Source organism: Manacus candei, unplaced genomic scaffold (genome assembly GCF_025592945.1).
Source record: "Manacus candei isolate 608988 ecotype Guabito, Panama unplaced genomic scaffold, ASM2559294v1 h1tg000020l, whole genome shotgun sequence".
NCBI classification, from domain to species: domain Eukaryota; kingdom Metazoa; phylum Chordata; class Aves; order Passeriformes; family Pipridae; genus Manacus; species Manacus candei.
The window spans coordinates 629,668-652,800 of record NW_026138068.1 but is presented as its reverse complement, the minus strand read 5'-3'; the positions used below and the strand labels follow the sequence as shown (position 1 = coordinate 652,800).

At 38.7% G+C, this 23,133-nt stretch overlaps 1 protein-coding gene across 1 annotated transcript in view; it reads right to left on the bottom strand.

The window, feature by feature from the left end:
- Positions 1-453: 453 nt before the first annotated feature.
- The window catches only part of KREMEN1 (kringle containing transmembrane protein 1), a 33,781-nt gene continuing 11,101 nt past the window's right edge, over positions 454-23,133 (bottom strand). Inside the window, exons 3-9 of the mRNA XM_051785841.1 lie at positions 19,459-19,550; positions 14,742-14,866; positions 14,142-14,295; positions 10,516-10,848; positions 9,777-9,935; positions 8,654-8,738; positions 454-8,107 (exon numbers count right to left, since the gene is read on the bottom strand). Coding sequence (XP_051641801.1) covers positions 7,945-8,107; positions 8,654-8,738; positions 9,777-9,935; positions 10,516-10,848; positions 14,142-14,295; positions 14,742-14,866; positions 19,459-19,550 — 1,111 coding nt within the window. The 3' untranslated portion in view covers positions 454-7,944. The remainder of the gene's footprint in view (positions 8,108-8,653; positions 8,739-9,776; positions 9,936-10,515; positions 10,849-14,141; positions 14,296-14,741; positions 14,867-19,458; positions 19,551-23,133) is intronic.

Genomic DNA, 23,133 nt, shown 5'->3' with positions numbered 1-23,133 from the left:
GTGTTTGGCTCATGAGGCACTATTTAAAATGTTTTTAATTAAAATTATAGCACTTAAAATTGTTTTGTATAAAATTTGCTGTAAAGATTTGTAATATGGTCAAAGGGCTCTTTCTCCTTCATTACCATTTTTAAAAATGTTTTAAAAGCTAGAAAGCATCTTGTATATATTCTGTATATGTATAGCAGCACATTTCATTTATGGAAATATGTTCTCAGAATATTTATTTACTAATATATTTATCTTAAGCCATGTCTTATGTTGAGAGTGTGTGACATTATTGTAATAATCATTGAAAATCACTAACACGAGGCCCTGTAAATACATGATAATTGCACACAAAGATTTTACAGTACCTGCCGACCAAAAATGATTTAAGAGAAGTTGTAGTTACCTGCAGTTTTGTAAGAAAGTGTACAAATGTCTGTATTAAAAGAAAAAAAAAGGCAAAACCACACAAAAATACAGTTTTATTGCATATACATGTGGGAGTTGTTCTTCTTGTTTTGGGGGTAAGGACACAGATAGTTGTTCTCAAAGTACAGTCCTAGATATGCTGAGATGAACTCTAATAGACAACATATTTATTTTTTTTTTATAAATAATAGGTGGATATGTAAATACATACACAGACATAGAGATCATAAGTGGTTGTGGTTTCCTTTGGAGGCAACCCATAATCTTCTTAGGATCATTCAGTTTTCACTGAATGCCACAGTTGAATTTACCAGGTGTTGTGCACAGTGTCAATCCAGACAGTTGTAACTGTCCCCAGGTGTGAGTGAACAGGGAGGGTGTTCATGAGGGTGCCTCAGTGGCCCTGCTCACACCTGGCTGTGGTTGCTGTTGAGGTGGGGGAGGTTACAGAGGGAGGCAGGCACAGAAGGAAAAGCAAAGGCTTAGGAAAGCCTTTATGTTTGGAACCTGCCTGTTCCTTGTGGCAGGGCAATTTAATTCTGGTATAATTTGAGGTAAAAATAATTTACTGTCCTGAAATAAAATGGTTTTGAGACCTGAACCAGCATGATGGAGGTGGACACAACTGGATGAATCACAGCTTGAATAGTCAAGCTAGATCCAAATCCTTGCCTTGGATCATGAAATCACTGGTCTCACTGAAGTGATAATCGGTGCTGTGCTACTTGTTTTGTCAGCAGAGAGCACAGTTTGACCAAAGATATCTATGCAGACTCTGAAAGAGGGGGGCCTGGGGATATGTGGCAGTGTGTGTGTGTGTATACATTTATGTGATACATGTTTGTATGTTATTGTGTAAACAGTTTGCCTTCATGCATATTTCCCATCCAGAGATACACACCCACACAAATACACACAAAAACATCTTTTCCAGACTCCTCCTCCAGTTTCTTCCTTCTCCCAGAGATTTTTACCTAGTAATCCCCTGGACTCTCCCCTCCTTATCCATGTTCAAGTGCACTGTAATTCAGTCACCTCAGGACTCAGCCAAGAAATGAGCCTTAATTCTCTCCAACCCCCTTTGTACGTGAAAACTCCATGTTTGGGATGACAACTTGTTGAACTGGAGTGTCATTTTGCATGGGACCTTTTGTGGCAGGAGGATCAGTTATCATCCTCATCTCAGGTACAATGGGAAAGCCTGTCTGTATGCCAAGACAGGCACAGTAATGGAAGAGCAACAGGCAGGCAGGAGTTAAGAAGCATCAGCAAGCACTTCTCAATTAAAATACCTTTTTCCATTTGGAAAACGGAATCCTGGCAATCGCCAATGATTATAGATATGTGTTTTGTCTGCAAATCAGGTCATTAAGCAACTGTTTTTACAAACAGCATAAAACTTGCCATCTGTGTTTGGCTGATGCTCTGTGTTGACAGGTCACATCTGAGTCTCCTTCCTCTTCCCTTCCTCCACCCCCCCACTTGCTATTGTTGACTTGTGTTTTGTTTTCTTGCTTCTTGTTCTGAAGAAAAGTGTGAGGTGACTGTGCCTTTAAGAGCAGGGCATACCTTACTCTTGCTGTCCCATAAAATAATCAGTGAGCCCATCCTTTCTTTCTGTGAGAAAGACAGTTGTGGGCTGCTGGCTGAACTTGGATGTGATGCTTAGTTGTGTGCCTGATATTCTGTTTCTTCTTTGTTGTGGCTTTTTTAAAATGACTAAATGTAAATATTTTCTGTCAGAAATGAAAATTTTGATACTTGGTGGGGGACAGTTCTTTTTTTCTATTGAGGTTCAATGTTTAAGGAACAAATTTGTGGCAAAATGAGAGTCCTGTGGGCACCACAAACCTCCACAGAATCTCGATACGGTAAAAAAAGACAAGCAGGAGCAGACTATTCTTAATGGATTGTACATTATAGTAACACTTGGTGTTTCTGTAACATTATCTGCAATATCATGTGCATCTGTCAAATCCTGTGACAGCTGTTAGGTAACGTTTGTTGTTACTTCGGTAGTGTGAAGAGAAAAATACCCTTAAAAGGATGGCTGTGTTCATACCCCGTGGAGCCAGCCTGGCCTAATTCTTTGGCCAGGGAGACAACAGCATACCTGAAACTGGATATTTTATCTTGCAGTGAAAGCGCCGTGCCCCTGTGACTTAAATGCTTCATAGAAAAGCGTCTCTTTCAGAATCAAGAACACATTTCTCTCATGGGGAATGAAACTGTTGCTTAGGAAACAGCAACAGAAAAAAAGGCAACAGTTCCCAGAATAAACCAAAGTGCAAGAGGAGTCTCATAACCGGAATGGCAAGAAAGGAGGGCAGAGTAAGCTACCCTGTCTGAGGGGAGGCCAGTCCCCTGTGACACGTTTCTAAGAGAAAAAGAGAGTTTGAGTCTTCACATGAAAACCTGGAGACAGTTTGGGTATCTGACACTGGTTTTCTGGTGTTTACATAAAAGGTCACTGAAGATTTCCTAAACTGTAGCATTATTTTGGTCAGGAGGAATTAATTAAAGAAAAGATGAATCTCACAAGTAAGTGGAAACAGCATTACATGTTACTGCAATTCGTAAAGAAAACACTGAAAGAATTGTCACAGTTCTTTGTAACAGTTTGAAAACAGGTAAACTGAAAACTTTCAATTTGCTGTTACCTCAGAAATTGTGTCTCAGAGCAACATTATAGTTTATATATGTAATCATTCTCAGCATTTCCAGCTCAAATATTCTCTTCTAACCTCCACAGCGGACAAACCCATTGTAATCTGCTGGTGAACTGCAGCAGTTTCTGCCTCCTTTATTCCATGTTTGTATACACGTTAGCAGTCCTAACTGAACTCCTTCTGCACAAATGTATTTATTTTTTCATAATTATTATTTACAGCCATTTGTTGAATGCAGGGTGACCAGCTATAAACACAGCACATATTTCAGAGGTGAGTCATCTCAAGTTTGATTTATTCTGGTTTCTTGACAGCCTTATGTGGTTCATGCCTTTGCATTTGTAGTAAGTTGTCTTGAGACTGAAATTCAGAATGCTGAGTTTCACCCCAAAGCACAGGTGCTCAGTAAATTTGAGAAAGTATGAGCTGCATGAAATGTATATGTATCAGGAATGTGTTGTTATAGGAAAAATAGTGTGGTCTGAAGAGAATTCTGTTTTTCACTCTCAAGGTAGCAGAATTCATAAATGAGTAGCAGAGTTCATGAATGCCTAGAACAATATTCAGGTGAAACTATCACTGAACTATATTTCATTGGAAGATTGTGAAATATTGATGCAAGGTATTAAGAACTAGTTGGACAAGTATTTGTCAGTTGTTTTTGTAGTTCACCCTTCCTTTAGGCAAAGTGGTGCACTAGAAAAATCTGTTAGTAGTCCTTCCCACTGCCTGAGAAGGCTCATTAAGCAGAAGATGAAAGTGGAATAGCTAGTCATGCTCATTCAGTGGCAGCCATGTGTCTGCTGATGGGTTTGGTCTGTAGTCATACAGGCTGCACATTCAGTACAGCTGCCAGGACTGTCCGTAAAAATCTCCCATTTATACTCCTGCCAGGGGGGTTGGAATACAAACACCATAATTCTGCAATCCCACTAAGTTGTCTGCATGAGCAGTGTGATAAACTTCCTCAGCATTGTACTGGCTGTAGAAAATCTGGCAGAAACAAGTTCTAAAAAGGACGATGTTAATGCTTTGAAAAAGCAGATTATCTGTTTGAAGGAAAAAAATGGTCCAGAGAGTATATGCATATGAATTTGTAGAATCTGATGAACAGCCTAATACAAATACAAGCTAGAAGTGAGATCAAAGGAGGTAAGTGCTTCTTAAAGCAATTGTTTCATCAGCATCTATTTGGCCATAGAACTGAGTCTGAGTTACCCTGTTCTCAATGACCTTCTGTTATAGATACCAAAAAAGTATCTTTGATTTTTTTCCTACAGTTACAGTGTATAGAAAATTTATTTTTCCCAGAGTGTAAACTAACATCTTTTCTTCCTACAAAATGTTAGCAAGATAGAAGCATAATATGCTGTATTAAATAATGCATTTCCTATACATACATAAATATATATATTACTATGATAACATATCACACATTTTTACATAACACAGTCTCTATTTCCCCACAACATAACAATATTAAGACAAAAATACATATAAAATCATTTAGTCAACAAACTAAACTAGTTTTAAACATAGATTTTGAATTAGGGAAGGCACTTGTCCAGCTGGCCCCTTTCCACCTGAGGTCCACGTGCAGTGTAGGCTCTGGCACACAGTGTTGAGGCGGCAGCTCGCAGATTGCTGCAGTGGCAGTGCCAGCAGAAGCACTCACTGCCCCAGCTTCTGGGGCAGACAACTGTCTTTTTCCTATGGCTTATTGTCCACTTGGTTGTGTCAGCTCATCTCTCTCTGCAACCACCCAATAAACAACATCAGAGAACTCATCTCTGTGAAAGGTAACTCAGAGAAGAAAAGGCGATGGCAGTTTTTGACCTGTCAGTTTATTGCAGCACCACACAGCCGGTCAGACCGACAGCAGAGTGAGAAGGGGGCCGGAGCTGGAGCTGGAATGCATGTATGTATATGAGGAGGCATCTCCTCAGGATTATTTTGTTGTCAAAACAGTTGCTTTTGACATTGTAGCCAATGTCAGACTTGCAGCCTGTCCAGCCTTTTGAGGGAACTGATAGGCAGGACATCAGAAGGCCATTCAGATACAATTCCAAACAAATTCTTCTGCTGCAGTTATTTTCACTTTGCTGAAGAAAGTAGTGTAAACAGTAACCTCCTGAGGTGTCCGTGCTCCCCAGCTGTCAGCACTCAGCTGCTGAATCATGTGGGATTACAACAGTTGTGCATGTCACACGTTTTGTTTCTCTCCCCCCCTAAACCCTTACAGCAAATATCAAAAAGTGCTATATTAATGGATACCATATACCTTGGCCATACACCACCACACCCTGAAGTGCTTGTACGAGCAGTGTGAGTGACCAAACCACATTTGGAAAAAATTCACAGCAGAGATCTACCTGCTCTTTATGGTCTCAGGCCTGTACAGTAACAAGTGCTATTTAAGGGCCCCTGTCCATGCATTTCTATCTATTGCTCTGTTTGCAAGCATTAGAGGTATCTAGAATCAGATAATCTGGAAGATTTGGAGGGGTGGGGGGGAAATGGGGACCTCACAATTTCCACTGAGCTTTTATCAGTATGTTACCCATGTACTGTCCAATACCTTCTGCATAGTCATGTTTTTTGTTGCCATGACCAGTTAATCTGCTGTAACTGCTGGTTTTATGGGTCTTTTGTACAGAAATTTGATAAGCATTCCCTAAGAAAGGCCCATGAAATGTGATTTTATTATATAAAAAACAGTTGAGAAGCTAAGGGACTGATGCAAAAATCTCTTTCTAAATTCTCTAGATTTTTCATTAGTGGCTTCAGTCTTAGCTGTTGTTTTCAATGCTTGTCTCCAACTTTGTAGTGAACTTAAATTCTTTACTAAGGAAGAGAAGCCTAGCAGTTCTGTAGTTTCCTGCAGTAGGTAAAAATCAGTCATGGGGCATTCCTGATGGTTTTTTCAGTTTATCAGCAGTAGCTAACTGCTCATGAACATTTGATGAGGCAAGCAAGCAAAGCTTCACCAGTTTGTGATAAGCACTATGTGCTCATAACAACTCTTAAGGGTCTGGGCACCACACTGCGATTCTCTCCTCCTGGTTTTCTATTAGTGCACCACATTAAGCACGCTCAGGAACCAACCTTCTTTGTTCTGCTATGAATCTGTGAGTTGGACTCTTTCTCTATGCAGCATGATGCAAAGCCTGACTGCTAAAAAGGCAGTTTCAGAATTTTTGTTGGTTTGAGGCAGATAATGTGTTATGGTCTAACATGAAGGCACGGAAGAGAGAACCAGCGGCGTATTTTTTACAACTCGTCCTATCTTGATTTTAGGTAATAACATAATTATAGTTTCCTGTATTCTTTCCAGCAGCTCATGCAAGAAAGTACTAGATGTTCCCATGATATTCCATTTTTGATATAAACAATGTCATAATTGCTGGCTTAGTAAAGGTCTTGTTTCTTTTAGGCACGTATGGTGGCATTGTTCAGCTGTTGCTGGCACTCATCTGTGCTACATAAATAGAGCTGGATTGAATTCAGTTCAGGTAAAAGACTAGATCTACAATGGCAAGTAAGGCACAATATTTCATTGTTTAATTCTTAGATGCCCTATTTTTTCAAGGAAATCTGTAGCCCACGTGAGGGGGAGGGAATTATATGTTAAAAACCATAAGGGCAGATACTATAATGAATTTGAACTTGGTGACAATTTTCTTTTCTTAGTTACCTTTTGTAGATGCTCTTAATAGATGTTCTCTGACTGCATGTATGGTATGTCTCAAATATGCAGACCATTAGTATATGTTTAAACTTAACCAGTTTAATGGTTCTCAGTGAATTTCCTCAAACATAGTTTGAGGAGCTGCTCACTCAGTAAACTTTGCCAGTCAGTTTATCTGTCTTCTGCATTGACAGTTTTTCCTAAATATCTTGATGCTCTGAACTTGTTGAGCCTGAAAGACTCACTGTTGATCCCACTTTAGGCTGCTGAGATTAATATCTGTAACTTCAGAGTAAAATTTGTTAGCTTCACTGTTTAAAAATTCAGTAGATTTACAGTATCTCTGGGCAATCCTTTAAGAAGCCCTGAGCTTAACACCCAGAATGGATGCTGGACTTCAGGCTGGAGTACAATGGTTTTTTAAAGGATCACTGTGAATATGAACAAAATTATCATAAACATCAGTGAATGATGGGTCAGACACAGTCATTTAAAAGGCCTCATTGCTCATGCAGGCCTTGACCTGGTGAGCAGGACTCCATCAAAACATGTATTTGCAGCTGATACTTGATAGAGCACCTCCTGAATTTGATTTTCATTTGTGCATCTCTGCTTGTAGAAACAGAAAATGTAGAAACAGCAGAGCACTGGGCAACCAGGCTGATATATTTTCCAAGTACCATTTAGATGTGTTTACATTAAGGCCAATAAGCTCTGGTTGCTGTGGCAGCTGAACACGTTATCTGTACCTACCTCTGTCTTCAGCCTTGAGAATAAAAGGACTAAAGTAGCCTGATAAAATACAGTGATACAGGAAAGCAGGACACAATAATTCCTCAACCTGCAGATATTCACTCAGTTACCTCTGGCAGGGGTACAGGACATTTTGAATTTTACAAGTTTTTACATATATTTTAAGTGCAGTGGTTTAAAGGCAGTAATTAAGAGCACTACAGATCTGATGAGCACCAGATACTTCAAAACTATTGCTGCAGTTAAATCCGTTGTCACTAATATACCCAAGAGAACAGCAGATAGGCAAAGTCACTCAAAGGTCTTTGGAAACAGACTTTTTGGAAAACAAGTATGAGACTGGGAGAAAAAAAGGAAGGACTAATCTCAAGTCACCTGGATTTTAAGGAGATCAATTCTTGTAAAGCAGAAGGCACTTTAGTTTCCCACGAGGGGGTTGCAATCATCCTGCTGGTTTCGGAGCTTTTTCTTGAAGATGGATATCGATGTGGATGGCTGGTAAAATATACTCCAGATCTCACCGGCAGTGGTGACATCACTGCAGTCTTCAGTGTCACTTGTGGATGGAATCTGATGGGATCTAGGAGACAAGGGTGAATTCACTCCTGTATTAGGGTGCTTGGGAAGCCATAGTGATCTGTCTGTAGTGCTGCTGCACTGGGAATGCTCACAGCTTCCTCTACCTCTGGGACACCTTTTCTTTCTCCCTCTGCACAATACAGAGGTTTTTGGAGCATTTCTTGGTTGTCATGACCAAATGAAAAGTAGGTATTCTACTGCCAGAATAGTTGCTACCCTAACAACAGCAGTGACATTAAGATAAGAAATCTGTACAGACTCTGTTACGGGTTGCTATTAATACAAATTAATTTCCTTTTATATTTAAGCTTGTTTTTAGTATGTAAACACAATATTCAGAATTTTGATTTGCTGCTAACTCATCTATCATTTCATTCAATGAGTGTACATCTAGAGGACACAAAACTTACTTGGTATAAGCGTAGAAAAATAAAACAAAAATTATATTGTTTTTATTAATAGGCAAAAAAACCATCTGGTTAAGTGTCACGTTATAATACAGAGCTGAGATCTTAGTTCTCTGAGGACAGCTTTGCTCCACACTCACCTCATGGTAACGTGGAGAATTATCTTTGCTATTATGGCTGTAACACTTAGGATGAGCAGTGCTGTGAGACTGTATATTGTCCACTCTGTAAAAGAGAAGAAGAAAAGGAGAGGGGGAGGGGGGAAGTTGTTAGTACATTCAGTTACTTACAGTTTTTAAAGTAAGAATATTGCACAAAAGAAACACGCAGCCTTCTGACACTTTATTCAAAACTGTAATTTGAAGATGCCTCAAACCTACAGGACTGGCAGAAACTGTACAACTTTCAGTCAGAACTGGCTTTTCCCTTGCAGGACTGCTCCCTATAAAGTTGAAAGTGGGCAAAAGTCAAAGCATATACCAGTAAAATTATCTAGGAAAGGCACCAAAACTTAGAAGAAAATTTAAAAGCAGACTAGAATATATGCTACAGTAGCAACTGTTATGATTGCAAGGAGGTGGTCCAGGTTTTTATCAGTAATTATGTAGTTATGTAAGAAATCACAAAGTATAGAATGGGAGGAGTGTCTTCTAGAGTCCTGAGACAGGTGATCAGTATTTGTGGTCTGCTCTTGGCCATTGCACTTTATATTTCAATTTAGTTCTGGTTGCAGGAGCAAGTCAAGCAGGACCCATTGTGTCATTGTAACATCAAGTTCTTGACACATGGCAGTTCTCAGTGGCACCTCCCCTGCACCCATGAACTTGTCCAGCCTTCTTTGTATTATTGATGAAGCTTTTGTTAATTGGGGTGACTGGGATGCATCCAGCATTCAAGCTTTTCTAGACTCTACAAAAGCTTGCTCTTTTTTTTTCAGCAATTTGTGCCACTCTCTAGTATGCACTGGTCACTGAAGCTGATTCTAGCGAGGAGGCTGCTCTGACTCACATTTTATTTTGATGTGTTTTCCTTCTCAAGAAAGAACTCACCATCTTCACACTATTTCTCATTTATGCTGAGAAGTAAGTTTTGAAATGTAAGGAGAGAATCACAGTTAGTGCTAATTAGACTACATGAAAATTCATCTATTAGTAAGATGCACAGTGAATCAGATAATGTGGAGGGGGAGCAAAGGAAATAGTGACTCCAGACTGTGCATTGGCAAAATGTTTTCCCTGTTTCCACACTTTATTGTAATATTACCAGGCATGGAGCTGGTAGGATGACTTGGGCTGGTTGTGATGACATAAAGTATCTTTGATGACCGAGCTGCATTGATGCTGAGATTTGCTTGTTCATTTATCCTCTCTGAAAGGGTGTGATTCACTGGAGTCTTGTTTTGATGCACATTGTCCTTCACAGCTGAAAACACAAGAGTATGATTAAAATAACTTCTTAACAGGTGTAATTGGACTTCATTTTGTGCTTGTAAACAGAAGTGCTGCTCTCTGGTTTACTTAAGAGAACTCAATCAAATTATGTCTGATTCCAGAAGAAACCTGTATTTCACTAGGTTGGGGTTCTCAGAATTTTTCTGGAAGCTGATTGTTCATCATAGCAGTAGGTACAACTCAAGGACCAAAACGTGTTCTCTTCATGACTTTCGATCAGAGAGGAATAAACTGTTGGAAGGAGACAAGAGGAGCTAAGATGCTCCTTATTTGTTTCACCTTTTGTCATTTTCTAATCTGTTTTGATAGGCAGGTATAGGATTGAATTTTTGAAAACCTGAACTTTGCTGTTTGTGACATAGCTGACTGGAGTGTTCCAAATTGAGAGAATTTTTGGCAAAGCTTTTACCCACTGTGCAGTGGCAACAAGAGAGATAAAACACCTGCTAAATGAGAGTTAAAATATTTGCTCTTTCATTGCCACTTCAGAAATCTCTTGTGTGAATTAAATGTTTCACTGAAAGGTAGAAACAGGAAAGTTAGCCTCTCACCTCTGTATCTGATAGCAAATCCCTGGGCTTGATTGATGTCATCTGAGAAAAAGTACAAAATGACAAAATCCAGAGAGATGTTAAAGGTGTGGGGAGGCCGGTTCTTGCCATTAAAACGAGCTAGAACATGATAGGTATAGCCATCCAGCAATTCCACCATATCTGTAGCATCTTTGATTTCAAAAAGGGCAAAGCTGAAGTGGATTCGAGATGCTCCTGGAACTTGTATGGTCCAGTAACAGACTTTGCCTGTGCCATATGTGTCAGGAAAATCTGGGGAGTAGATCACAGCTGTAGCAGAAGTGTAATTCCCTCCACAGGCACCAATAAGGGCTGTGAAAACAAGAGAAGAGGGAGAAAATGGGGGAAAAAAAAAGAGGTTACACATTAATTTTGCAAAACTTTAGCACCCTGTAGATTCTAATAGTTGAATGTGACTTGCAAGTGCAGACTTGCTATGCCAGCAGGATGCACTGTCTCTGGGACTGGTATTCTTTACCTTCCACAGCACTGGGAGCACGGCCATTACATTGCATTTCCTTGGAACAGGCTCCTCATGTCTCATTACTCAGACCTGTGCATCAGTCTTGAATACTGAACTGTCCTTTGTCCTTGCAGGGAACCACATACCCTTTCCCACATCCCCGCAGGAACAGGATAAAAGATAAATCACTGATTCAGGGGCTTCTACTCCATCCCTTATGAGGCAGGGAGGCAAGTGGATTAGTGATTATTAACTCTCACTGTTGAAGTACTGAAACTCCTTCACAGCTGTATCAAATTGAAAAAACAAATATTCACAGAACAAATGAGTTTGGAAGGGACCCTGAAGATTGTCCACTCAAATCCCCCTGCTCAAAGCAGGAAACAGTGTCTGGTTGTATTTTGAGTCTCCAAGGATGGAAACTCTACAACCTGTCTGGGCAATTTGTTCCACTGTCACCCTCACCATGAAAAAAGTTCTTCCTTTAGTTTAAATGTATTTTCCTGTATTTCAGTTTGTGCCTTTTGACTCTTATCTATTCACTAGATAACAATGAGGAGAGGCTGGCTTCATCTTTACACCCTCCCATCAGTTACACAAATTGAAAAGGTTCCCCCCGTGCCTTCTTTTATCACAGCTGAACAATCCAAGTTCTCTCAGCCTCTCCCTGTATGAATGATGCTGTAATCCCTTAATCACCTCTGTCGCCATATATATGAGCTTTTCAAGCCTCCTGTCTTTTGATCTTGTCCAACTAATATCTGACCTTACCTTCACTAAGTAAATTGAAAAAGATCCTGTTACAAAGTCTAAAGAAAAGATTTGTTGCTACCTTTTATATTAGAAACAAGTACATGCCCAATACATTGTTATATTCTCTGACAACTATCCAGATTCCCAGTGCAAAGTTAATTACCAGTGAATCCAGAGAGCAACTCAAATGGCAGCCAACTGAGGATGCATATCTATATATACACGTATAATTTTTAAAATATATTAGAGAGAGGTATATATGCATATATATGTATTATATATATATGTAATATATATGTTATATATATATATATATTATATAATGCATTTTATGTCAAAGCTGTTTGAATCAAAGTTATCAAAGTTATCATTCCCCAAAGACTGAAGAATCAAAGTAGAATTATTGTCTCTGAAAGCTTGATTAAAGCCCTGTAAGACAGGCCTGTGAGAATGGAAGTAAAGGAACTGTTTTAAAGTGTCTCAGTTTTCACAGGCCTCTGAGAAAAAGTTTTAATAAATACAAATTAAAAGGAAACTCTGGGAACAAGAAGTAGCATATGTCTGCCAGAAGAACACGTGAAAATATTTCTTTTTCTGGAGCAGGGCCTGATCATAGCCTTAACAAACCTTGTACTTGAGTGTGCACTGGGAAAGACCTAATAGAGGAACTGAAAGAATATGAAAGAATAAGAACAGAAGGAATGTGAAAGACCCCACAGAGGTACTAAGGGACATAGGGGAATTTGTGTTTGGCACTCACTCCACGCTAACACAGCTGGTGATTGAATCCAATAGATAGGATTGTTCAAATAGATAGAACAGATACAATTGATAGAATTGAAATTTGTCACCGAGATACAGAATTTGAAAATAGCTTACAGGTATTGTTACATTTGACTGTGCTGTTTGTAATTCCTGAATCACAAGAAGTTTTTCAAGCTAGCAATATTAACTAAGAGTGCCAATGACTAGTGCTCCACAGATGCCTAGCAAAGCACAGCATTGTCCCATATGGAATGGAAATGCTTTCCCTCTCTCATTTCCTTCTAGAGCTGGCAGAGTTCTGTGTTGTGGGTCTAAATGTTACCGCATTAGACTGTGACAGTAACACATAAACATAAGGGTAATGGGGTGAGGGGGAAGGGTGTGTGTGTACAAGGATTGTGGTGGAGGTTCTGGGGATATGACATAATGTGAAACAGAGACATGAGGGGAGCAGGTGTTGCTCACCAGGAAAAGCAAACAGGTAGCTGCTACTAGGATGACCTCTCTTACCTGTCCACAGCTTTCAGGTAAACGTTGCTGTTTACCAGAAAAGACACTGCAGGTCCTCAGGGTAACATTTTGCTGAGCTCTTGGTCACTCTGGAAAAGGAAAACTACAAAGGAAGACTTCACCCACTGAGGATTTGATAGGCCAAGAGCAGAAGGAAACAGAGGATGCTGCAATGTGATGCTACCAGTGCTATCTCAGCACTGGAAGTAACATGCAACTCTGGTGCATCTTTTCATATCTTGGGGAGAATCTGGAAACAAGCAGAGTGACTAATTTCTGTCCCACTGAAATGTCTTTCTGTCTCGCTAACTGGCAACCTGAGTTGTAAAGTATGGAGATGGGAAGTTTGTTTGTGTGATCAGAAGGTGGAATATGATGCCATTTTTAGTTCCAGAAAGTCTGTAACTCAAAAGGTAGCTTCTACATCAAAGGCAGTTGAGATTGAGAAGCAATGATATGTTGGTGCAGTTTCCCAGTACTCTCAGCTATACTGGGAGCTTGTACTGCAGCCAGACAACCAGTGACTCACACCATCTACCTCTGGAGTTACACAGCTGGCACTGGTACATAAACTGAAGAGTAGAAAGGAGGATTTCTATGTATAAGACATTATGAAATCAGCGATGGTCATAACAGCAACCTAATTTGGTTGTACTTTCACAGTATATTTCTCTGTCTCAGTCCTACCTGCATTGCTTTGCATTGTGTTAACTGTGTCATAGCAAATATGTTTAATTAAAAAAAAAAGAAGTTGGTGGATATTCAAATTTTATTTGAGGTGCCTCATTCATATATTTACTCTCTAGTAAGATCAATTCTTAAGGTGTCTTTCTGTTGTGACATGCTGTTTCTGATAGCTGAGTTAGTACTACTTGTGAGGAAGTAAGAGAATCTCCAGAGCACGAGCAGGCATAGTTTTTTGGAAGAGCTATTTCATGTTATTAATGATTGAGAATCTTATACAGAAATGCAAAACAGCTTTATCTTATATTGAATTTAGGTGTTTTGCTGTTTTGTGTGCAACAGTTCTCATTGTACTTAGAGCCTTTTCCCTAAATTGCTGAACATTTGAGGCCTCTCCTTTGGGAAAAACTGAGCCTGCTTCAATACTTACTGTCAAAAAGAATGACTCTGCCATCCCCACCGCAAGGCTGAGTATGGTCTCCAAAGCAAACACTGTTGCATTCCGTACTGGCTGCCTCCCCGTATCTCCAGTAGTCAGGGTTATTTCCGCAGAAACAAGCATAACCTGATTCCATGCCTGCAAACTTTGACAACAAAGATGCATAAGAAGGGAGGAATAACATTTGAAGGAGTGACAGCGGGAGGTTGTATGAGCAAGAAAGCTGGCAGCAGAATATGTGTGTTTTGGAGAAGTATGATTAGTCAGAGGAACCACCACAAACTGTTTTTGTTTGAGCTGTCAGGATGCTACTTCAGGCTAGTGAGAAACATGGAATGGAGGACCATTAGGGTGCCCTGTCACTCAGAACTGCAGTAAGCAAGCATACTTTCTCCTGGCATCCTGGCATTTGTCCACATTGCTCTGGATGCAGACAGAGGGATATAGATCTCTTGGAGTGGAAGTGAGACCTTAGACCTCCTAAAGGTTTAAAAAAAAAAAAAGAGGGGGGAACAGGAGAAATACGAGAGAGAGCTCTAGGCATACTGCTGTCTTTGAAAACATTTTGTAAATGTATGTCAAAGAAATCACCTTAAATTGTTGACTTCGGCAGGAACTGATGCATGTTTGGATGGTGAGTTTATTGGAGGTCTCACTGGTGCCAGTCAAAGGTGGTGGTTCTCCATGGTCCTTGTAACACCCCAGATTCCCTGGCACTGGCAAGAGCAACAGACAACAGTCATTCTAAAGGTGTGCCTGTAAACATCCAAAACACAGCCCACTTTATGCACTACCTGATTACTAAGCAGTGTGTTCTGCAGTATGGGAAGTGTTACTCTATGCTAGATCCTTGTCATATTTTCCAAACATGCACAGGGATAAATGAAGGGGCAAGAGTACCATATCTTCTTAGCAATATACTTGTAATACTCTCTGGTTGGTTCCAGTAATCTGCAGTAAAATAGACAAGATAAATACCTGGTTCATTTCTCCTGACAGAGACAGTTAAAAAAAAAAAGAAAAGCATTAAGTAGTTTCAGAGGGTTTGTGGGTACTTTTTACTATGAGCATGCATATTCTAACAATATAAATTAAACTATGTGAGTTCTGTCTGATCTTCAAAACAATAACATTCTGGAAGTTTTCAAAACAGGATATTTGAGGAAGGGAACCTAAGGTGTTTTAGAATGGAGTTTGGCAAATTTTATGGGAGGGACTGTGCACTTATATAGGGGAATTTCCTAATATTTAAAACTTGAATTCTGAGATGAATTTGAAGTATCATACAAAGAGATAAAAAATGAGCAATATCACTTTAAAAAACCCCTATTTTTCTATCTATTTACATTAATACAGTGTTTCAAGGCTCCTTGGTCACCACGGGAGCTCAGTTTTCCCCCTTCAGTGCACAATTTGTCCTCTGTTTTTGTTTTGTTTTGGTTTTGCACTTTTCATCAAAGCACTGGAATTTAGCCATGACCACCCCACGGAGAGGATGTGGAGTACAATATAATACTGGGCTAATGGCATAAAATTACCCCTTGCCTACTTGTCATATCTGCTCAGATACTTGAAATTAAATCTATTCCCAGTTCTGTGGTAAGGTAAGTGTTTTATTCCTATGCCATATTGACAAGGATTCTTTTTTGTCCACCTAACTGCCACAGCTCTGCATGACCTGTGATGTGGTCAGGGAGCTGCATTAAGAGTTTTATTTATTCAGTCATTTTTTATTTCAGTACCCAGTAAACATAATGTTGCTTCAGATATTGTTCATAATTTCCTAAGAATGACACAATTTCAATTATAAATACTTGCATGGAGTTATGGCTTTGATATGCCCTGCAGCAAAATGCATATAAGTACTGAGACTTCAAGTTACAGCCTGATTTAACATACCTTTGGAAATCCCCATTTGCAGCCCCACCCCAGCTGAGTACAGCTGGGCAGATAACTCTCAGAGAGCTCATTTTTTTGGCATTGTGCATGCTTTCACTGCTCTGAAAAAGCTTCCTAGTTAACCAACCTAGCTCATTTCCCTAAGACACCTGGGATTTCGTAATTTTTTAAAAATTTTTGAAGTAGCGTTATTGGTGAGACCCTTCAACCTTATCTCCAGAGAATTAGTACTTTAAAATATGTGCCATGCTAAGAAATCTGACAGAGTAATTTGAAAACCTTTTAAATTTTGTAACTAAATCAGGCGTACATCCTAAAGCTAATTAGTCTCTTTGGTGTCCCAGCAGTATTTTAATTTTCTTTGCTCTTAATATTTAGCCTACTAAAGAAACTTGGCAAAAAATGAGGTAGTCAGTGTTCTGCAATTACTGTTCATGCTGACCAGTGATGTTTTACTATTAAATTGTCTTCACCTGTTTGTATTTATTTGTTCTCTTGTGCTTAAGAGGTCACCTCTTTTGTGCAAACATACTATTTTTCTTTTAAGCAGTATCTGACATAATGAGGTCCTGGCAAAAACCACAGCTTCTGCGTTTGACATGCCAAGGCACATGTATTAAAACATGGAATTAATCATTTTGAGCTCAAAATCATGTTCCAGCTATGCTCATCTAGTTGTCTTTCAAGAGCCTCCTAGCCTTTTGCAATGGTAGTGTACACCAGTACACTGCCTCAAATGGTTTGAGCTCTCTGCTCTTGTGTTAAAATGCAGACAGGTCAATCTTACAGGGTGATCCTGGCTCTGCCATTTAACACTTCATCGACATCTCAGTCAAATCTATTACATTACATACATGCACCCTGGAAAAACGATTCCAGTAACAAAATCTGTTTATGGGAAGAGAGTCACACAGGTCATAAACACAGAGATGCAGTTAAGTGGGATAGTAAGCCTTTCTTTTACATTTTGGGAGCATAAGTTGTTATTTCCTTTGAGTTTAAACCTAACCTCATTAACAAGGAGACCAAGAAAGTCAGGAGTAGCTGCGACATTGCAAACAAACCATGTAAAGCATTCAGTTCTGAACTGTCCATGTGAGATGCACATGTTCTCTCAGGACTCAGAGCTGCTGTCTTGACTCTTATTTTGTTTTTGTTCATTCCAGTCTGCTTAGCAGACAAGACATTAAGAAGAAGAGAGGAAGAAAAGGAAAGACTAAGCTCCTACTGGGGTAACTACTGCTGTCTTCTGTGATTATGCTCATCCATCTTCCTCCAGCACTGCTAATTTCTGTGCAGCGTGTCTGCACATGCAGAGTGCCAGAACACACTTCTGACTGAAACATTTAGTGTTACGTCTAAATATTAGTGAAGGAGACACATGATATAATCATGTGAAATCATCACCATAATGCAAAAGTCTTAACTGTAGATTCTTAATTATTGTTACAGTGAATCACTGCATGCAAATCTCTCTGGGCAATCAAGACGCTTCATGTTGTTGGCATTGTCACGGTGTTATGTGGGTATAGTTAATAGGGAACTTATGCTCCACATACTTGTCTTTTCTAGCAGTAAATATGATTATGGAAAAGAAGCTTATACTCCTCTAAAAATTTTCAAACAGGATTTCTTTACATGATTGCTTTCTTGCTCCATCACAAACCTCAGTTTTGTATTGTGTACTTCACGAGACAGTTTTGATGGTCCTCTGATTTAGCAACATGCTTACTGAAAACAGAAAATCTGGTGAAGAATAAAAGATTTTTTTACTTACACAGTAAACCATGAGGTTTGTATTAAGATTTGGATGGGCTTGCAATGTACAGTTTGCTCTAAATTGCTGCAATTCCTTTTACTAGTATTGAGTTTCAGTGCAATTCTTGAAGCAGCTGCTACTGGTCAAAAGGACATTTTGTAAATATAAGTCTGGATTATCTGTGCAAGTAAGTGTCCAAGTTTAAATCCTCTGCTCCCCACCACAGAGAAAATGAGTGAGGCTGGTTTTAAAAGGATCCTTTGTGTAGAACAAATGGAGTGGAGAGAATTTGCCTTTCAGCTTTTTTCCTGGTGCTGTATCCAGATAATTTGTTAACATCTGTGGTCTTTAAAGAAAATGCAAATTCTTTCATTTTAGACTTAGATAAATTTCTTAATTAGGAGGGTCAGGTTTCCTAAATCAAACCTGGTATATTAGAAAAAGAAGAGTAAGATGTCCTCTAAACAATAAGTATTGAAGTGTTGAATGATTTTGCGTTATTTAAAATTAGACCACTTAATTTGTATTTAAGTCTAGGTAAAAGTCATCTGGCTTAAGGTCACACTTAAGTATTTGTTTGCCTAGCTTGAGGATGTGACTCACTCACTCATGTGCATAAAAAACCCAAACCAACAAACCAAAAATCTATGAACAAAGTAAACAAATCTATAGATCCATTTTTCTTTGCTTGGTTCTCTTTTCTTAACTAAGCAACATACTTCTTCCAGTCAAAAGTATTCCTACATAGGGACAACTGCTCTGATGCTTAAGGGTGTACACCTGAGTTATCCCTCAGAAACAAAGACTCCTTCCACAGAAGAAGCAAGGAAAGCAAGTGAAGGCACTAATGATTAAACTTAATAAAATGTGTAGCTATGGTTGCTTGTTAACATGTAAAACTGAAATCTCTCTTTAATATCCAGGCATATTTTAAGAATGTAATTCTTAGGAGCTTATCTTGGAGCATTGGGAAAGAAAATTTTGGAACATACTGACACAAATCATGACATTTTAGACAAGGTAAAAAATATAATATATTAAAAATATTAAACACTGGAAGGAAGCTTCAGGTGAGTAGCTCGTGAATTATCTGATTGAAAAAAAAAATCAAACAAAGCCCAGGTTGTGGTTTCCCAGCAATTCTAAGTACATGCACCTGCCAGAGACAGAATTCTAGCCTGGAGTTCCCACATACCAAACAGCCACCTTTTCCCTGTGTCCTCTCATACTGTCTCTTGTTTCTTCCAAGCAGTTCTGTGTATGATGCACTATCACATTAAACTAATACAATTCATTTTACAAGCTAATTGCAAATGGTGGACACCTACATAAAATTAAAATTTTTCCTATTCATATCCATATTTCTATGGATTCAAAGAACTAGCAGTACTTTTGTGTGATTCTCTCTCATGCAAAATTACTTGTAAATAATATAATCCAGTAACTCTGAGATAAGATGAAAAGGATAGCAGTGGAGGAACAACTCAGTGAGCTAGTCATTAAAAACCCATTTAAAATATAGCTTAGTCTGTAAACGAAAATAAGATGATTTGCCTTATCCTGGTTTCTGTTTGAAAATCACCACCCACTGCTGTATAACTGCCAATCTCTGTGAGACAAAGGCCTAAAAAAATTGCCTGGTGCTCTTACTTCGGCAGGATGGAATCTCACAGTATTTCCAATATATTCCATCCTCATGTTCTGCAATGTAGCACCACGGGCTGACATCTCCATCAGGATTTCTGAAATACAAAAATCGAGTGAGTGAGTGAAAGTCATCAATTTTTTTTTTCAAAAACCACATATAAGTCAATCTTCTTAAGCTTCAATGACAACACTATTTTTGCCCTAATACCTCCTGTTGGACTTATATGCCAAAAAAAAGCAAAAGTGGTCAGAAGTTTAGACAGCTTTGCTTATTACAGTACACATCATGCATAAGAAGCCCAAAATGTCTAAAATGTAATATCTTTTTACTTTAAGTTTAAAAGGTGCAGAGTTATTTCTCATAAGTACTGATAGAAAGATTTTCAGTCCCACATCCTGTGTACAGGTTCCATAGGCTCCTAAACTTGATTTTTTGCTTTGGTACAAAATAGTTCAGACTCCAGCTTTCTGTATGTATGGTGATAAAAACATTTAGCTGATAAAGTCTTCTTTAGGAAAGACTGAGTTATTTTCTTTCCCTTCAGTAAAAGTCAGTAAACCTGTTCCAGTGACCTCTCAGTATGGATGGGTAATTCCTTATGTGTCCATGATGATGATTATCATTATCATTACCATTACCATTATAATTATTTGCTGTTGTGTAGCTCACTTACAAATGCATACCTAATTAGTCATTATATTATTTAAAGTCTTTTCTATGTACACTTTGAAAAGCTATTCACATTGAAAAGATCTATTAAAGAGAATAAATTGTTGTTTTGCACAGTCAGCTTGAAATGTGACCTTTTCTTTTAAGTATGACAAGTTATAATCTCTTTATCATGAATTTTGGCATGAATTCTATTAATTACACCCCCCTACTGAAGTGTCAGTTCAGCTGCATGTTGTCATTTATGAGTATTAACAACTCCTTTGTGGGAGATCCCATTTTAGAAATGCTGTGGATATTTTTTGGTCAAGTAACAGACTGCTGAAGACAACTGGTGAGTTGAGTTCAATTTGGATGACTAAAATGTTGCTAGTGAGGCTTTCAAAAAGATTAGTAAAGGTGGTGGACAAGGAAAGCCTAAGAGTGGTATGATAGGAATTTAAGTGGAATGGCAGAGCTTCCAGTAGCTGAAGAAAGTAGAAGACTAAAACCAAGAAAAAGCTTGTACTCAAATTAACACATTTTCCCTTGTTTTCACAGTTACAGGAATTTTTGCATTTACATCTTCATGACAGAAACCATATGTCTGGAATTGAATTGTGATAATGACACTCTGCATATAAATGCCTTAAAATGTGAGGAAATTGTAGAGAGACATGATTAATGTCTTTAGAAATCTTTGTCTTGAACCTCAAAAGTGCATACAGTTAGAAAACAAGTGTCTGTCTTTCAGCCTTCATAATTTTGTTATGGTTGAAATGAGGTTTAGTGGAACATGACGAGGCATTTCCATCTTAACAGGGTGTTTTTGCAATAAACAAAGTATTCCAAGTAAGGACCTCCCATGGAGAGGTAACATGCTTCTGGTTAATGCTTTAAGTGTAAAACTAGATTATTCAAACGTTGTCCCTAAAATCAAATCTCAAAGCAATATATTATGCCTTAAAAAAGCCTTCTGAGATATGTGCTGCCTCAGAGAGGGGAAGATCAACTCGTCCATTGTCACCAAGTAAATGAATGTCAGAGAAAGAGTTGAAACAGCTGTGTCACAGGCCTCAACATTTGTATGCTGAAGATATGCTCTGGCCCTCTTAGTGACTTTCCAAGCTTTCTTTCAAGACAATTCGAAGTTAAAAGTCATCCATTAGTTAGGATTGTTATTCCAGAATATTCCCAGGCCAAGTGATACAGCTTAAGGAAGGAAATAGCTAACCTTCCAGTCAAACTCCATCCCAAAGAGGATAATCTAACACCTAGCAGATTGAGGTCACAAAGCTCTATTTGGTAATTAAGTCATTTCTCAGGTTTATATATCAGATTATAGGCTTCTTGCTTCTTGTAACACTTACCAAATTCTCATTTGCTAAGTAAAGCAGGACTCTAGCAAGAGTTTCTTGAATATCTGAGAAAACATTCAGATTGTTACGCACGTTTTTGCATAGCTCATACAACCTGTTTTTCTTTGTACTAACTGAAGCATTAGCCCAAGTTGGCTGCCAAAAGTAAGATCCTGTCTGTCTAGAATATTGCCACACAGCAACAATCAAAATTACCTTCTTCATTCTGCTATTTGTATCACAGGCAACTCAGTGGCCACTGGACTTTTCATAGCTCCATATTAGTATCCTTGCTGAGACACACAGCTCTCTACCTGTCATGAAAATCCTCACACATTTGGTGCTGCTGGGCTGAGGGAGCCTGTGAAGTTGGTATGAAATGTTTTTTAATGGGAACACAGCCCTTCCAGTGCTCACATGCCAATCTGGTACTAGACAGTTTGATATCTATCTGCTTTCCAGTAAAAACAATGCCCAACTTCTACAGAACTTCTCTTGTAGATAGTTCCTGTAAGGTGCTGAACTGATTCAAAAAAGAGTCAGTTCTGAAGCTGGCAATAATGCTTTCTCATTTATGGCTGAAAACAGAGTACACTGGTGCAACACACTGAAGTGTTATTTTGAAGCAGTGCTGCAGCCATTGGAAAAGATCCCAAGTATGTCTTTTTCTTCCCTGTCCTACACCAATATTTTTCAATGAGAAACAGCCTCCTGAATCATCAAATACTCTGGAAATGTCACTGACTCCTTTCATCAATGTGCTCTTCTGTCCACTGCATGTCACAAGATCTCTTTTCTATGATTTCTTACTTACTCTCCATTAACTGTCTGGCTCTGGCCATATTTTCTTGAATCCAGTTTCTGATTAAATAAGGAAAAGTTCTTGGATCAAGATCCAGGACCTTACATTCATGATATAGCAATTCTGCTGAACTCCTGCATGTTAATTTTGTCCCATTTATATAGCTTTATATTACTTACAGAGAAATGATTTCAACATGAATGTAGGAAGTGTATAGTCTCTACCCTAAAAAGCCTATAACCTGCTAAGTAAAAGCATCTTTCAGGAGAACAGGTGTGCTTTGAACCTTCTCACAAAGGAGACATTACAGGTTTTCTTGCTATGCCTCAGATAACTCAGTTCTTAAGCTCCTGGTTTAAACATCTCTGTCCCCAATTCCCAGTGAGAAAGAGAAGTGGATCTGCCATGGTTTAAGCTGGTATTGTAACCCCTGACAGTTGAGCTTCTGAATTCAAATAACAATTCCAACTCCCTGAACAGCTTATGCTCACTTTGAATTTTTAGTGACTACATAACTTTCATAAGCACAAAACTTGGAAACAGAGTGTATAACAGAACCAGGCTTGTGTGTGAGGATAAAAATCACAACGTCCCAGAGACTCCTCCAGACATTCACTGTGCTGCTGTACTTCTGATTTGGATCAATTTTTTTATTATCTTCACCTTTTCATTTAAGTAATCTATAGTCTTTCTAGTCTGTCATGCCAAATTATAGATTGGACACATGATAAGGACTGTGCTGAAAAAGTGTACAAACTGGGTTGAAAAAGTAATTCCACTAATGGTGCTTGTAGATCCAGGGTACTGATTACAGAATAAACCAAAGCCTGAGAGATATCCATGGTTATGACATTCTTCACTGCATGACA